This window comes from Platichthys flesus, chromosome 16, assembly GCF_949316205.1.
Source record: "Platichthys flesus chromosome 16, fPlaFle2.1, whole genome shotgun sequence".
NCBI lineage: Eukaryota > Metazoa > Chordata > Actinopteri > Pleuronectiformes > Pleuronectidae > Platichthys > Platichthys flesus.
In genome coordinates this window covers 19,718,574-19,737,416 of record NC_084960.1, presented here as the reverse complement: position 1 = coordinate 19,737,416, position 18,843 = coordinate 19,718,574, and the positions used below count along the sequence as shown (strand labels likewise).

The following is an 18,843-nucleotide window of genomic DNA, read 5'->3' as shown; positions in this document are numbered from 1 at the left end:
GAATCAAAAATATCAATCGTCGATCATTTAAATTGATAAACGGCTCAGACAGAAACCCAATGACAGCGAGTTGACTGGTAAGAGTCACCAACTGGACGTATCTGCACTGGAAACAAAAAAACATTTCAAAATGTTTAAACCAATTCCGCCTCCTCAGCCATGACTACCTCCAGTTTTTTTTCTTGTCACTGCAAGACAGACACATGACGTCAGTCGTCCTCCATGTTGGTTTTTCTTCTGAAGCCACACTCCAGTTCAGAAGGTGGCAGTAATGTACCTAAAAGTTGTTCGCCTAATGTCAGAAAAAAAAAATTGCACTTAACCCTCTGTAAATAGTTAGTAAAAAATATATATTTCACTGCACGTCGTACTTTGGATCGTTGCTGTAAGTGACAAATAAGATTCAAATTCAAATACAAATGCAATGAGGGTCATGATGTGTTACCCCTATACTTTTTATTTTTGGCATGTCTGTATCTTCAGAAGTTATATCGAGAGGGCACATGATTTCTAAACAAGCTCTTGGACATCTATCCTCAATGTTTATTACATATCTGTTTAGGGGTATTTCCACCAATCAATGTGCACATGATATTTATTGAGATATGATTCTGGTTAATAGTTTTAACTTGGAGACAGTTTTGATTGAGTATAACAGGGTGGTGGAATATCATTGTGAAACTGTTTTTTTCCTTAGTGAATTATCTGTGCATATCAAATTTATGTATTTATATTGGATCACGCCTATAGGAAAACAAAAGCATCTTTAGACATTTAACAGTTTCTGTAAGATTTGAAGTTTCTGGAATCTGCACTATGTAATTGTTTTCAAATAACGGCTAGTGTATGTTCTGGCCAAAGATTGAACATCAGTAAAATTGTGTCTGTAGTCTCATGTTTTTAAAATCGGTGAAGAGATGAAAATCCTCTTGTGTGCCACAGCCATAACCCTATAACAGTGGTGTTTATTACCAGAGGGGACATTTGTGACGAATGTTTGCATTTCAGGTGTCATGGTTTGCTTTGTATTAATTCAAATTTTACAATTTCTTATGCTTCATATTGCTGAAGTAATTTCGAATACCGAAGCTTGATCTGAAAACAACCCCAAACAAACCTTGAAGTACACTGAATGATGTGAAGGTACAAGAACATAGAGAAACATTTGCCTGAAGAAATTATGCAATTTTTACTTTAGATTTCTAAAAGGTAATTCAGTCAACGTTTAATATTATTTGTGCCTGATGTGCCTGTGAAGAGAAAGAAAGAAGTACAATTTCGACAACAAAATGGAGGTGACAGTGATGGAGGAAGACGTCTTCATTGCTTAAGTGTGGAAAAACTGAATACACAAATGTACATTTAGGAAAATAACTTTCCATCTCAGTTCAACAACTACTTTCACAGCTTTTTTATATACAATATATTATTATACATAATGATTCTACATTTATGAGGAGATCCACTAATAATAAACACATGTAAGAATAAAATTACTCAAAAGACGGACAGAGACCAGACATTGGCAGAGGTTACAAGGAAACAACTGTAATTAAATACTGGGTGGACCAGCAGATTGCTCAGGTAAATCCTTACGCTGACGATGCTACAGAACTACACAGCTTGTGTTTCACTCAGGGGTCCTGGTTTTAGTGCTTATTGTGTAGATCTTAAGTGTGAGAGTCTGCCCCCCCCCCCCACTAAAATTTGGTTTACTTGCCTAGGTTTACGTTTTTGCTATTTGATCCGATACACACCCACAACTGGGTAAAGCAGCTATTTGAAATAACTCCAGACAAATATATAAAATGTATGTCTTGAGGGATTTTTTCTTTCAGACTCTGGGAAAGTGGGGGACACAATAAAACAATCTTAAAACTACAGCATCTCTGAAGTGAAAGGTAGGGTTTTCACTTCACTACACTGAAAATCCTCTTCACATACTGACAGCCATTAAAAAAGTTTGCGGCTCTTGCAGGAAAAAAAAAAAAAAAAGAGAAAAATTTAATTAATTTGGTCCGAATGAAATGAACTAAAACCATTTGTGATCATTCACGTGTCTTCAGCCATGGAGAAATAGAAATAGGTTGAAAGTTAGCAAGCGAGTCACAGAGTGTCAGCTTCTAGCAGGTGTCATTCAAGTGGCTTTAACAAGAGGGGCTGGACTACATTTGTTGCAAGTGTAGCCTACTCTTGCTAGCTTTTCCAGGATTACCAACCCTTGCTTTAACCACATTACACACACTGCGTCTGTTGTACATGATATCCTCTTGATATCTTTTTTTTTTTTTCAAACTCCAATACACTGTTACATTTGTAAACTAAACTAAAACCATCTCCATCCAAAGAAATATTTTAGCTTCGTATCAGAAACAATCACCGCCCATACTAACACATCTTAAAGTATTTATCAAAATGACTAACCTCAGGCCTGCACTACAAAGCGAGTTCAACATACCCAGGATATCTCTCAGATATCCAACTTAACTTAACTTAACCTGACAATTGCAGTCAGGCTAAGCAGTCGCACAACTGTATATTGATATCAGTATACAAATGCATAGTGTGGTTTGTAAACAAGTGAAAAATTAAATCATAATAAGCTGTGCACCAAATAGGACAATAGAAATTAGACTAAAGAAAAGATATTGCTATTAATGTGTAAAAGTGCATACAGTGTATTGCTGATCTTCTCTGCATCATCCACAGTGAACAGGTTAGAAGCAAAGAAACGTGGATCAATGCAGACAGTCTGTGTTACTGAGCACACTGCTCCTACGAGTCAGTCTCCTCGTGATTTACCTCGATAAGAAGTGAACTAGATTTGTAGGACTGAAAACTCTGAATAGAACCTGAAGTTACCCCGATTATCGCAAAAACTGTTTCATAGTATAGGGCCCTGGCATGTTCATGCCTGTGTAAACAGGAAGCAGACTGTCAACTCTGAAAATACCAAGAATCAGGAACAAAAACTGCAAAAAGTTTAATGAGGGGTCTCTGCTTGGACCAACAACAAAGTGGATAATTTACTATGAGGGTTATAATCGATTGCAAATGGTTATCCATGCTGTGTTAAATGCTGGTAGTTGAATCGTAACCAATAAAACCCAATCAGGAAGCCGATGAGGGTGACTGTCATTGCTTGCTAAAGTCTCTACAAAAATGTAACTCCAGTTTTCAAAATTGAAACGTTTCTAAAAGTCTCAGCAAAAGTGGTGTTTGAACTCAAATGCATCAGTGTGGACGTAGCCTGCACCGACATGAGGTGCAAGTCACATGCGACTGCTTAAAGAAGATTTTGCTCACAGCAGATACAAACCTTCCCTGAGAAGTGGTTTAAGAGACTCTAAAGAACGATTTGTTGAGATCATTTTGTGAGGATTTGTTTTTGTTCATTTGAATTGTTGCTGCTGAATCTGACTGCCTGTAACATCATTAGCCCAAATGATGTGCCTGAGCAATACACTCCGATGCTGGTATTAACCACCGGCAGCACCTGCCTGCTTTTATGATAAAACCACAAGGTTGAGAAAACTGCCACCATGCCTCGGTTATGGACAAGCATTTGTCTGAGTGTGTGATTGTGTAAGATATATCATCAGTCTGTCCATACAGTATATACACAATCCTTCATTAAGGTTCACACAGTCTGAAAAATACTTAACATTTCAGGTATTATAAAATTATTTAAAAAAAAAAAAAAAAATACATCAGATTTTTTGCACTGTATGTATGAAGTGGATGTCTGGACATCAAATCAGTCCTCACATCACGGTTCTCCTGCTTCACTTTGCTTCTCTCCCTTTGAAGTTTATAGGTTCAGAAGTCCATTCTGTTCTCTCCTCCATATTATCTGTTATCTGGTGCAATATGATTCTGCTTTCATTCCCTGTGTGTGTGCCATGTGCACTCCCCCCCACTGCAGTGTGGAGCAGATGTGCTGAGTGCAGAATTCAGTCGGACGGTGAGGGGAACTATGGGGAAGAGGGTGCAGGGCTTGGGCTGGGAGAGGCGACTGATTTGGGTGACGGACTTGCATGGCAGCTCCTGATGTCTGTTTCATCCCCCTGACGGCCTTCTGCTATACCCTTTCCTCCACCTTTCTCTCCCCCGACTCCGTGCCCCTCCAGACCCTCAGAGTTCTCCAGCATCTCCTTGATGAGAGGAGGCATGGAGCCAGGAATCTCCATTTTCAGAGCGATCACTCGCTCCGCCCCTTAAAGAGAAAATGACATCAGGTTATCACAGCAATTCATTATGAAGGAGCTTTCCTTCACTGACTGAAAATGTAATTATTATTATGCAATTTCTTTTCATTATTAAATATGTAAATCTTATTGAACTAAAAGATTCATTCTTCTTATCGTTTCGCATGCATCCTATGTGTTTAATACAGTGCGAACACATTCAGAGGAAATGTTACGACCCTTAGAAAAATGATTGAAAACAAAAAAGGATAATAAATTACACTGGTGAAAAAAGGGTTCTGGTTTGCTGTTTTTGTAGATGATTGTTAGTTCACCATAATCTAATCAAGCACTTTCTGCAGGGAAGTTTCACATTAAAACCTTAATTGCTAAACTCCTGCGTCACTGAAGACAGTGAATCAGTGATATGGGATTGAAAAAGAGGAAATTATTTGTTAATTCAAAAGTCTTATATTTCGGGTTCAAATGAAAAACTCAGACTTCTAATGACCGTCTTTGTATTAAATGTAATAATGTTGTGGAATTTACATCATAATGACTATCATGATCATGGGGGGACTGCAGGGTCCGCAAAAAACACTTAAAATTGTTAGTCATAAAACAGAAAGGCTACTCAATAAAACACAATGTCGCAAATATAGAACTGACTTTAATGTCAACATTTTAAACCTAAAAGTCCTGTTATAGAATTTGACAATATCTGTAACATGCATCAGCATCTGTGTGCGTCTCACCCTTCACACTGATGCTCCGGAGGTCAGTTATCTTCATCAGAATTTTGGGGAACATTGAGGGTTTATCAGGCCTCCTCCTCCTCACATAGATCTGCACACACATAAAGATGTGGAGGAAATTATTTCATGACACTTTAGCTTTTAGTGTGGCCTCATAATGTTTCCTCAAATTTCAGCATCAACAGATTATGATGATTCCTGTTTTGAATTATTTTGCTGTATTTGAGTTTTAAATCAGAATCCTTTTTTTTAAACTCTTGTTTAATTTATTTACTAAGACTCCTCTTACAGTTGCAACGTCACTGCTAAATAACTTTAATATAGAATAAATATTACATGAAAATGGATTTATATATTATATATGTGAGTAGCATTTTATAATTCTGCTACTTATGATAAACAACGTGAATAACCGTTGCCATTTCTTAACAGATAAAACTGTAGATCATCTAAATTTTCACGATAAAGACCAATAATAATAATAATAATAAGCATTGTGGATGAATCAAAGGCTGATACATAATGGAATTCATTGTCTACAAACTATTAAAAACACATCAGTGAACCACATTGTTTCACACTGGGTGATATGTTCCATTATCATCATGACCACCCACAGTGTAGTGTACTTTGAATCCCTTCATACATCGTCCTGCTGTCAGAAATACTTTGGATGCGGATCAATACACTCGAGAAAAAAGTCCCCCAAAAAAAGCTATTTCCCCAGGTAACCTTTGTTAAAAAATGACAAACTGAGTCTATAAATAGTAAATATATATAGGAAATAATGTGCCCAGGCTGAGTTATTCTTAGTTTCTATCCTTGGACAGAAGATATATTTATTATAACAACCCAAGACTTCAGTTAGCTACTATAATCACAACTTTTCTGTGCATGTACATATTATACAGAAAAGCACATTTACGATGTAAGCAAAAATGTAATATATCGAAAGTAACATGGTTGTATAATGATAAGAATCAGATGTCAAACCTTTAAGGCTTCTAACAAAGGCTCCTGAAGAACATCCACCCTTTCTGGTTCCTCCAGATCCTGACGATCTGCATGCGCAACACAAAAACAAATCATAAAACAAACAAGCACAAACACTTAGAAATAACATCAAGCAGCTTAGCATTTTCCCATGATCTTCTTTTATTAATTATTATATTTCATATTCCTGAGGAGTAAAGTGCAGTACCTCCACAGAGCAGGCATATGGCGCTGAGCAATCCCGTCTCTGCATCGTCCATCTCCAGCGGCAGCAGCTGGGCGGCGAAGGAGAATACAAAGTCTGTGAAAGGTCCGAACCCAGCGTTGTGCATCTGGGTACGGTTCAGAGTCAAACCGTCAGAGAAAGTCATCGTGTCCTGGTCTGGGGTGTAGCGGGTGCAGATCCTCAGAATCTAGGAAAAGGGGATGACATGGGAAAAGCATAACTAAAATACCTTTTATACATAACTCTGCTGTGCCACAACTGTTCATTTTCCCAAGTGTGGTAGTGATCTCTGTCTTTGTTAAAGCTGTTACACTCTGATTGAAAACAGTATCAAACTCACCAGTATGTCGAGGCAGGCGGCTTTGAGCAGGGTGATCTGATCAGCGATGGTGAGCGTTGTGAAGCCTGGCAGCTGCTTGGCAAACTCCACTGTCTTAATGATGCATTTGGTGGACAGTTCACTGAACTTGTCCCAAAGACTGACATCCAGCGAAACACGGTGCTCTGCGCTGTTGTTCTGTAGATAGGGGTCAGGTGATGGATAGAAGGCAGAAAATGTCTTTATAGTTTAGTCTGTACAATCAATTAGTTAGTTGTTCTGAGTTTTCGATTCATATACACTTGGGTTCATTGAATGAGGTAATTCATATGTTGATAAAATGCTGTGCTGTGTCTGTTTGATTACCGTGGTGTATTTTCCCAGCTGACAGAGGGAGGGAAAGGTTTCCTTATGGGCCTGAAGCACTCGCCCAATCATCTGCTCTGTGTCTGCTGACAGAACGTAGATCTCCACCTCCCCCTGCCTCTTCTCCTCCTTCTTCTTTTTCGTTCTGTCATTTCGCACTACTGATGTTGGGAGGTAACATATACATATCTTATCAATTTGGGCAGGAATTCGATTCAAGGACCAGAGGGTTGCTTTGTCAAGTCTTCTCATTAAAAAGGTTTCACTCGTAATTGGGAGCACGACACACATTGACAGAACAGTTTAATAATCAGGCCTGCAAACTCACATGGAATGAAAAGGGTTTCTAACAAAGGGTAGCCAAACATTTGCTATCATACCCGCCACATTATGGAATTTTCTCCTCATTAGTAGACAGACTAAGTCCTTAGCTTCTTTTGGCTCTTTATTTACATCTCTAGAAGCTAATAGATCCGGCTCTTGTATACACATTTATCATTTATTTTTAGCCCACCTTATAATTCTGTAAATTTTCTCAGGGTATGTCATTCTGTTTTGTAAAGGAAAATTTACTTGGCACACATCACAGAGGACCAGACAGACTGTGGATCTTCTATTGTGCATAAACAAAAACACTAAGTGTAAGTCAAATAAAATTGTTTCTGCACTTAGTTCTCCTTTCCTAACTACTTACAGATTCCCCTTCACATCTTCTGGCGTCCTTTCCTAACCCTTGACCTCAATGGAAAGTATCAGGAGGTCAAGGAGTAGTGGTTAGGAAAGGAGATTATTTTGACTCTCTGAACGCACACTTTTTTTTGTAAATTAATGCTGGCAGGTTTTGAGGGGAAAGTTTTACCTGTACACATCCACTAGGAGGAGACAAATATCAAGCATAAAACACTTCACTGAGCTGCTGGTGAAGAGGTTGAACTGTAAAGCTTACCCAGTTTCAAGTGTTCTACTATCGGGTCCCTACATATTAAGTATATACATCTGTAGATAAATGTCCCTAAAACATTTTGCATTTCTCACATTCACTCTGAGAGAGTGGATGTGTTCACTTTTTATTTAGTGTACTCACACTCCTTGGACATGCCAACATCGAGACATTTCTGTAGTCTGCAGGACTGACAGCGGTTCCTCGTCACCTTGTTTATGACACAGACTTTGTCTCTGTGGCAGGTGTACAGCATGTTCTTCTGGATGCTTCTCCGAAAGAAACCCTGCACAAAGAAATGGGGGCAAAGAATGGAACCCAGCAGCAGGGGAACAGAAGACATTGTACACAGAATAATAATCCTCTAATTGAGCTAAGAGTGACTGATATGTTTTGTTGGAGCACAAGTCGTAAATACAAACTGCATGCACTGATTATGCGTGTTTGAAAGTGTTTGTGTGTGTGTGTGTGTGTGTGTGGAATTAGATAAACCTAAGAGGCTTACAGACAAAGGGCATGACCTCTTCCATGACACATTAAGCTAATTATCTGTAGTCTCATGCTCTTTGTATTCATTCTTTATTTAGGTTCTCTAGCTGTAGCTTTCATCTATTCGTGTACAGTTTAACCAGAAGAGGGGCTGTAGTTGGTACATGTTGTGCTGGTAAGTTTAACCAAAGCGTACTGTATGTTTAGCTGCCTACCTTGCAACCCTCACAGGCACTGACTCCATAGTGGTATCCTGAAGATTTGTCCTGACAAACAAAGCAGGGCTTGTAGATGCGGGGTGGAGGTGGAGGTGAGTGGGGGCTGGGGACAAGCAGGTCCTCCCCTGAACTCGTGCTCTCAGTCTCTATAGCTGCAGGGACAGGCAGAGGGGAAACACACAGATATGCATTCAGTCATAGTGGCATTTAAGTGCATTCTCGCTCCTAAATCCATGCTCTTCAATTTGCCTTCAGGGTTTAGAAAATATTATTCTATTCATTTATCTGAAATAATTACGCCCCCTTCTTTTGGTATCCTCCATATGATAGTGGTACAATACTGGAATAGAGCTGGCTCCGGTGCAGGCAGAATAACCAGTAAAACAAAAGCATTTACAATGGTAGCTATAGGCATGGCCGTTATACAAGTTACCAAAGTCACCAACTACCAAAACCAAATTAGCAGAAATAACCTTTCGGCATCAGAGAGTGGACCATCCTGTTCCTAGTCTTCACCTTACATTGACTAACCTAAACCAGATGGCATTTAGAAAAATAACTTTTCTAGTCATATTGACCACTCAAAGCACTTTACAGTACAAGTCACATTCACATTGTCACCCTCCAAAATGAACGGTGAGTCATATCAAATCAATTAGTACATTTCTATGAACTTCAATATCAGTTTTATATGAACTAATGCAAATTTATCTAAGTCCTGCTGCCCTTTTGTTTTTTCTAAATTAATGCACAGCAGTATATTGAGGTACTGACAGAAAGACAATGCATCATATTTTTTCTGATGCCATGATTCTGGCCAAGAATTGACAATGTATTTTTCATTTACGTGACATGGTGAGATATGAAAGAAGGTAAAATAATGACAATATTAGAAAATCCAGTCTAATCTAACTCTAGCAATACAAGTCAGTCATTGCTGTGTATCAGGACAAAATAAAATCTGCACAATGGAAGAGAACCTTGTACTATAGACCTGCAAACAATCCATGCAATGTTCAATTTTGTCAGGGCAAAAAGCTGTTGATTTTATTCCACATTCTATCATTGAATGTTGTATTCTGTGGCTGCATAATTTGCAAAAGAGAATATTTAGAAGCTCTTCCACCAGAACTAGAAAGCTGGCTACTGTCCATCAGACTTCATTCAAGGTCATAACAATCTTCTGTATAATGTGGATTTTTATATCCAGCAGATGTTACATGCAGATTGTGTTTTTCTGTGCTTGTCCTCCTTGAATCCAGACAATAGGTTTAAATTTCCTTCATGACTTTTTAAAATATATTTTGACATTAAATAAGCTACACTTAGCTGCATCCACCTATTTAAAACCAACAAGCCCTGACAATCAAATGTGCAAAGCAATAAACTTGGAATGTATTTTTCAGTGAGGTATATCTGCAGGCAAAGGAGACATGTCCCATTGTCTGGAGATGCTGCTGATAGACATGTTCTGATGAGATGATTAAGATACCTGGACTTTTCTCAGCAGCCGATACAGAGTACTGATCCAATACCAGTGCATTTAAAAAAAAAAATGAAAGTCATAGAACTTAACATCATAATGAAACTGAGGTATTTTTATACAGTACACATAGCAGTTTAACTTGTGGGTCTTTCCAATGTGAAATATTGCCAATTTGCTGACATTTCGACCCAAGCTAACGCTACACTACAAAAAAGTGGTTGACAAGAGCAACTGCTGTTTTGGAACAAGAAAAATATATATATTTTTTTATATATATTTAAAAGGTAATTAAATTACCATCGACTTGTTTTAATTTATGGTTCTCCAAGGGCTGCGCGTACTGCAAAGCAATTCACCGGCAAAACACTAGGTGGAGTAAAGTTTTTTGTCGAAGACTACCTTAGAGACACCCTCTTTGTGTGTGGCAGTCAACCTCGACTGTTTATTTACATCGCCATTGCAGCTCCTCATAGCCTTCTCCGCCAGTCAGTGACGGCTTACAAAAGTGGTCATACTTTCGGATCTCTTCTGACAAACGCTCTTCTATTTGATCCATATTCGTTCTTCTAAATCTTCTGTGGTTTCTGCCGGTATTATGGGGCATGAAACCGGAAATGTGAGTCCGGAAAGGATGTAGTTAGCAGACCAATCACAGCCTTGCGAGCTGCGTGAGGCTTGCGTAGCTTTGTCTATAGTTAGAAAATTGGGCGACGAACGCAAGAAGGGGTACGCAAGCACGCAAGGGGAACGCAAGGGCTCTTGCGCTTGCTTGTCCCTGAAAACGCAGAAGCATGTGCCGGCCTTTAGTTGCCTCATAAAATACGAGCTGAAACGGGGTAAACTTTTAGAACACACCCCCATTGATCTACTTGCGTGCGATCCTGAAATTCTTCAAAAGCTCCCAGTCGGGGGAATTTGAATATATAACAATATATTAATGCCGTATAGAAGAATATCCACCCCCATCATACTAGCCATACATCGATGTTTCCCTCTCTTCATTTCCCCTGTGTTTGTCTTTGCTCTATTCTCACGCACACTCCAGCCAACCATTCTAAACCCTGTCTGACCTCTTTTAAACCCTTCTCTCTCACCTCATATTTTCCAACTGTCTCTTGACTGTGATGTCCTCTGTGATTGTTAATCTTTCCGCTGCCTCTCGCACCTGCTTTAGTGCACAAGACATTCTACTTACTCTTGAGATGAGGGGCATTTTAACAATGAGGAATGTTTGTGACTCATCTTTACCGGTGTGTTAGGAGAGGGTTCAGATAAGGGGAACAGTGTTTACATAGTTTCATCTTATCAGCAAACATCATGAAGTGACCCACTATTTTTACATATACTCATTTGACTATGAAACATGAAAGTTTCCTGTAATTATTTTGAATATGTGAAAATCTATTGGATGGATTGTCAAACAGCCAAGATAAAGATAGTCATGGTGCTGATAATAAGGATTTGAATGACTTTGTTGAAATCCCGACAATTAACATGGCACCTCCATTGGGATCGCACTGCTGTCAGATGAAACCTTAAGTGGCAGTGAAACGCAGGCTGTTCATTATATCAGTCAATGAAAGGCAAGTAAAGGCTGAAAAACTGCTGAAAACAGCAGTATTGAAATTTCTGACACCTAATAATTTTTTTTCCTCATTGCTCTTGTATCGTAAGTTATATTTATATAAATATCATGAACACAAATTTTTTGTATTCCTTTATAGGATAACACTCCTAATTCAGACTGACATTTAATACAGTAAATAAACAGTCAAAACAGTCATAGTATTGTTTGTCTTATAAAGAACAAATAAAAGCTCTTTGTCTACATAAAGGATATGATCTGAGCTTGATGGAGTTTCAAGCTCAGTAATAAACCTAATGACAATGTTATAAGTGTCATTGTGTAATCATCCACAGGATACATTTTAAAGCTGAGGCAAACTGTTCAAGCTACCAGAATGAAAGGGAGACATGTTTTGTGTCTGATCAGGATTTGGGATATTACTTTCAGGCAGTCACACCAGAGGCTCTGATGACCCATGTCATCATTCAGGTGAAAACCAAACCACTGTCATCAGCTGCACCTCTCACTATACTTTAACATGGGGAAGGGGAATGTCAGCATCATTGTATACATACAATGAAAGCTATGCCATCGATCACGCCCCGCTTCAATCTCAGTTTTTACATTTCTGCAACATTTACATCAAAGTCTAAACCAAGCCCTCCTTTCCCCCCCTTAGCTGCAGCTACAAGGACATAACTGTGTTGATCTGTGATGGTGTGTACACAGGAGGATGGGGAAGATGTGACAAAATGTTCCTGTGTGATTATATGTGTGTGTGTGTCGGCGGGAAATAAAAAGCTAAATGAGTCAGACAGATTATCATATGCCACTGCTGTGTGCAACTTAAAAGCGTTTTTTCATGCATGTTTTACTGTCACTGGCATGTCATCAGTTGAACCATAGTATATGTGGTCTGTGGGAGGAATACATCAACATGCCTTCCCTGCTGTTCTTAGCCTCAAAAGAATGTTATATTTGACTTTTGGCTAGATTATGATATAGGTTTTAACAATAAGACCCTTACATTTAAGAGATCTCAATTAGGCTCAGAGTTGTAGTCAACATTTTACTTTAAATTGTGCAGCCCTACATACAATGCAGACCTGCATAATGAAATGCAATAGCAATGTTGTGTGAACATTGAAACTAATGAAACGCTGTTCAGAATATAGCTTTATACAAAATGTATGATACCTGCAGATACCGACCAATTGCTTATTCATAGGCTGTGGCTATACACTCTAACTGCAAAAAGAAAAGCAACAGATTGAAGGTCAATAGTGAACATGGCAGAGAGATGTGCACTGCATAAGACCAGACATTTGTTTGAGTCTCTAGGTTTACCTGGGTCAAAGCATGGCTAAAACCTTCCAAAGTCAGGGTCAGTTTACGTTCAAATCCATTGTGACAATACTTCATGTTAGCCAGTGCTGGACTAAGCCGTTTTCCAAATGTAAAACACATTAAATGGTCTCCCCAGGCAGTCCTGGCTTTATGCCAGCTGACAGTTCCTGAACAGAGAGCACGGCAGCTTAGAGACTGGCCTCTAATCACTTTCCTCAGTCCCTCTCTCTGCCCAGTTCAGAAGACATGGAAATAAGTTCTTTAACATGAATTTCATTGAAACACTAAGCCCCAAACCTACCATCAGTGCTAATGACTAGGCTAACAAACATACAGTACAGCTCAAACAGCTTTTACCATCCATTGCTCCACTTTCATCAGCACCCAGGGGTAGATAATATGGATACAATCCTTTATCAAAGTACATTTAAACTGATGTACCAATAATAAATGCAAGTATTTATAGAAATCAAATCGGGGGATGATATATGGCTAAGCTAAACACATAAACCTGTTTCTAGCTAACTTAATTAAAAAAAGACTTAAAAATGAACAAAAAACTCCAGGAAATCCAATTGGAGAGGTGGTGGTCTAGTGGCAGAAACTTGGACTATGGGCAGAGAAGGTCTCTGGTTCGACTCCACGGAGAGACAACAAAAGACGAACCTGGATTGATCTGTCCAAAATTCCAAGAGTCTCCCTACCCTGTCTAGTGCCCCTGAGCAAGGCACCTTACTCCCCCAACATCCGCACCCCGAGCGCCGTACATGGTCGCTCACTGCTCTGTGTGTCCTCTACCAGATGGGTCAAAAGCAGAGGTTATCTTTCCCTACCTGCATGAGTGTGCCTTTGCATGTCTGTGCATTTTTAGTTTACTATTATAGCTTCATGCATAAGAACCGGAACTTTTATTACAGCCAAGTTTATGATGGTTAACGTTTCCTGATTTTTGATATTTGGAAAGACTGGCTAATTAATAATGAAAATAATGGTTAGTTGTAATGGATCCTGAACAGGATTATTTATGCTGATTAGGAATTTGACAACGGCAATGTTTTTTTATTAGTGTTGTGCGTGTGTGAGAGGCAAACTATGGGTAAACTCTGTAGCCAATTCTCCGGAGTCAGACATGTCTGAAAACGGCTCAAGAAACTTCCAGTTTTTCCTCTCTGACCTGCAATGAAACAACAGACATAACGAACACCGCCCGACCAATCATTTGGTTTAAGGGAGTATTTGTTTAAGCAAGATGTTTTGGCTAAAGCCAGCTGTGAGTATCATCATCACTATCATCTGACATCAGAAGCAGTTCCAGCCATTGCAGTAGAGAGTTTACTGTGATTTGTATTTTGTAATTTGTTATGATCTGCTGTTGGGATGGATGTTATAAAACTAAAATGGTCCCTGATAGGAAAAAGGTTCCCCACCCTTGTGTTAGATACAAACACTGACATGAAACCATCCACCTCCTCCCCTTTTCACACACTCTGGTCTAACTTGGTCAGTATTTCCTCACATTCCCAGACAAACTGTGAGTGTGAGTGAAAGGCTATGTGTGTGTGTGATGCATATGCGTCTTGAAAAGAAAGAAAGGTCATTCAGTGCAGAGAAGTGATGACTGGGCAGCTGACACAGGAAAGAAAGAGGCAGATAGAAGGAGAAATAAAGAGTGAAAATAAAGAGTGAGAGAGATGTAGGTCACTTCCCAATTGTCAATGAGTCATTGCTCTGGATCTCACACACACACACACACACACACACACACACACACACACACACACACACACACACACACACACACACACACACACACACACACACACACACACACACACACACACACACACACACACACACACACACACACACACACACACACACACACACACACACACACACACACACACACACACACACACACACACACACACACACACACACACACACACACACACACACAATGTGTAAGCATGCCTTTGACCTTTGAACCCGTTTGCCACTCTTCATTCCAGTCGCACATGAACACACAGTGCCTCACTCTCCTCCTTTTTTTCTCACAGGCTAATCAGAATCAACTTTACACTATCTCTCTTTATGACTTAAACTCTGTAGTCCAAGGGCCATGGTACGTTGACATCATCATGTCGCTACCCTTAGGTTACCGTCTGAGATTCACACTGGCTGTCTCTAACATGTGATGCCCTGGTGGAGTTACCCCATGTTGCATGTTAAACAATGGGTAACCAATAATCACCCTGTCTGATAGTTGTAGAGTAGACACTTTACAATTTAATGAGCAACTGGTCTCTGTCCTGAAATATACCACATACAGCATGACCATGTGAGTAAAGAGATGGATTGACAATCGCTCCCAGTTGTGCCCTACCTCTAACCAAGCGAGTGGTTGCAAAATAATGTAACAACACCACTAATTTAATTTTGGTCATCAAAAAAACTGATGTATTGCATCACTGTGATACGATTATATCTATGTTACCAAGCAACCACTGGCAAATTCCATAGAACTGGATGGCGGAACTGAGTCACTTTACATTTTCCAAGCCACCAGTGAGCATAAAAAGAACAGAAAATACAAGTTGACAACATTAACCATGTTTAGGGAGCAATTGAGTAGCCACCACCAACCAGTGTTGAGCACTACAAGAAGTAGATGGTCAAAAAATAAAGTGAACAATAAGACATGGAAACTCATCTAGGCAAAAATAACGTGCTAGAAAGAACTAAAAGCAAAACCTTGGTTCAGGACAGACTTGGAGATGCCGTAATGTTTTTCTAATGTCACTAAGAAAACATTAGGATTTTAAAATCCTAATGTTCAGAGGGTTGTGATAAAAGGCAAATTTATGGTGCTTTGTAAGAAAAGAATAACTTAAACATGGACTGCCTGCCATCATTTCTGGTGGTACAGCTTGGTGTCATCCATTTCATTCGCATGTGTAAGCTCTCAGAAAACAAGCACAAAAACGGAGTAGATAAACACACAGTATAGACAGAAGATTTCATCCGTTTCTGTATCTGAAATTTAGCAATATCACATTACAAATGCATTTCATTTATCAGCCTGATGAATTCAGTAATTCATTGGTACATTCACTTATTAGATTGTGATCTTGAAATATTGTCAACATGTAAACTGACTTTTATCAAGAGTGACGAGTTCCATAAAACCAGCTCCTGTGTTGCTGTCACAGTAAAGCTAGCTCCAGTTCCAGTGTCCAGCACTACTTGAACTCAGAGCCCAACAGAATTTAACATGCTGGCAACACTGTAATCACTACTTATGGCTACACATTTTCATCTTGACTGTCTCACCTTTGGCAGCTCTGTAATTAGGATAGAAAGAAATGCATTACAATCACCTTGAAGTCATTACCAAAATAATATAGTACAAAAAAACTTACTTACTATATATAAACACTGTGCCATGTTGAATATCCCTCTAGGGTTGCAACTAACACTTTATTTTCTCAAATAATCAATCAAGCATTTGTTCTTGAAAGATAGTAAAATGGTGAATCTTCAAATGTCCTGTTTAGTTCACCCAAAAGCTAAAATCCAGAAGTAATCATTAATCATTATTTTACTATCACATACGACAAAGAAAAACAGAAAACTCCAATAGCTTGAGAAGCGAAACAAGGTGATGCTTAGAAAAAGTGACTCTCTGATTAATTGATCAACTATATAATTCATCTGTAATCAATCCACTTTATTTATAAAAATGTGCAGCTTGTGACACTCTCTTTCTCATTTCACCCATTGTGAAGCAAGTTTGGCTACATGTGGAAAACGAGCTCTGGCTGCTGCTGACCTACTGAGGCCATTTGAGGTGCTCCATTCACAACAAACACCAAATCCTCAAGTCACAGAAACTGTCAGCGTAGATTATTGTGTTCATAACAATAAAAAGGGGGGGGGGGGTCATCTCAAATTGCATGACAAGAGGTAAACTTTGTCAGATATAAGGCTTTTGGCAATCAGCACTAGGACAGCGGACGTGTCACGGGATGCCCAGTCATGATAACATGTGCTTAATACAAACTGCATAAGCAGAGAAACAGCCATCGTAGGCTGCAACTAACTTAACATCATTCATACATGATTTTGGAAAACTTTTATTTAGGTTAAGGTTTACTGATGTTATTTTGGGCAAACCCTGAGAAGGAAAAGTCAGATTATAATGTTAATAGATAAAGAAACCATACCCACAACAGAATATAAGAATATATCTACTTGATTTGAGCTGTGTGGACACCAACAGTAGTCCACCTAAGGGAGGGAAGCTTATCGGCTAATCGCAATCAAAGTGCAGGAAAGTGAATGAAACTACCTGTCGTTGCTATAGAACAGTGTTCATTTAGGATCGAGTTGATTTCAGACCGTCATGGGGGCTCTGGAGGACATGATACCAGAATAAAAAGGAGGCTGGCATGTGCCCCAGTCTGCAGCAGAGCATGCATTCATCTACCACAAGATCACAACGACTAAAGCACAAGCAGTGGTTCACAACACCTACATCACACTTCTCTATCGGATCTATTGTCTTCTTTACACGTAAAAATAATGTAAAATGGCACTCACAGTGGCAGGACCCGCTCCAGTGCCTCACCAGAGACCCCCCGAATGGACGCTGGAGTCCTACACCGGACAGGAGTCCCTTCTCCGGTCCGAGCCCCGGGGGTCTGTGGTAGTAGTCCATGCTCAGGAAGGAGCCGGGGCTGGGGCTGCTGCGGCCGGGGCTGGGGCTCAGACCCACAACATCCACGCTTTCGTACATCACCGAGAGACGGGGGAGGGAAGGGAGGCCGGGGTCGCGTTTGATCCCCTTTGTAGCCAACAAAATAGGAGAAGGAGGGGGAAAAAAATTCAAAGCGTCCAGAGCGGCGGGGGAGAGAGAGAAGAGAATAAGGCGAGGGAGGGAGTTCACATCTTCATAACAGCCTGATGGCAGGGGGGGGGGGGGAGGTGGGGCAAAGAGGAGCAGATGACCCGTCCTGCTGACCTCCTGTCCCTGGAAGAACACGAGCGCTTCCCTGCCACAAAGGAAGGCTTAAACACCGTGTGTTTTTGGTCCTGTGTAAATGCTACAAGTGTCTCTAAGTTGAGCTGCTGGACTCCTCGTTAATTTCTACTAACAGGGCAGATTTAAAAAAGAATAAAAATGTCACGTTACACTACATCGTGCTCCACTTCCTACACAGCGACCTCGACGTCTTCGGTCGGTTCCTCAACGCTGGCGCCTTGTTTTTTCGCGTGAATTTCTACACGAGCTTCACATATTCATTCACGTCGCTTGTTAATCATCGTATCCACACTCGCCGTCTCTTTCCCGGTGGCCGCCAGCACCAGCGCCGTGTCTCATACACGCAGTGAATAGAGGTAGCTTACGCCGTAAAGTAGCAATGTCCGGTCGGTGGAGACGCGCTGCTCCGCTCCGGTTCAACCCGTCACATATAACAGACGTAACCCCACAAGGAACGCAGCACGGACTCGTCGGTGTAGCCGACCATGAGTCTGAAGTTTCCGCGGCGTGTCCAGGAAGCAGGAGAATATCCAAAGGTGCTCAGAGTTACTGAGTCTCCCTGTTGTTGAGATCCGGCGGCGGCACGGACGGGATTAGTGTCCTGTGGTAACCTCCCCCTGCACCCGACGGCCTCTCTCTCTCTCTCTCTCTCTCTCTCTCTCTCTCTCTCTCTCTCTCTCTCTCTCTCTCTCTCTCTCTCTCTCTCTCTCTCTCTCTCTCTCTCTCTCTCTCTCTCTCTCTCTCTCTCTCTCTCTCTCTCTCTCTCTCTCTCTCTCTCTCTCTCTCTCTCTCTCTCTCTCTCTCTCTCTCTCTCTCTCTCTCTCTCTCTCTCTCTCTCTCTCTCGCTCGCTCGCTCCCACCCCCCTCTCTCTCTGGTTTGGTGAGTGACACCAGCTGCGCACGAGC

The 18,843-nt window shown here is 40.4% G+C and overlaps 1 protein-coding gene across 1 annotated transcript; it reads right to left on the bottom strand.

The window, feature by feature from the left end:
- Positions 1 to 1,164: 1,164 nt before the first annotated feature.
- rarab (retinoic acid receptor, alpha b) lies at positions 1,165 to 18,546 on the bottom strand. The gene is made up of 9 exons (XM_062408251.1): positions 17,496 to 18,546; positions 8,491 to 8,645; positions 7,931 to 8,072; positions 6,847 to 7,007; positions 6,502 to 6,678; positions 6,144 to 6,348; positions 5,936 to 6,003; positions 4,943 to 5,033; positions 1,165 to 4,216 (listed from the first exon to the last, which is right to left on the bottom strand). The coding sequence occupies exons 1-9, from the start codon at positions 17,689 to 17,691 to the stop codon at positions 3,975 to 3,977; spliced, it is 1,437 nt and encodes a 478-aa protein (XP_062264235.1). The 5' UTR covers positions 17,692 to 18,546; the 3' UTR covers positions 1,165 to 3,974.
- Positions 18,547 to 18,843: the final 297 nt, after the last annotated feature.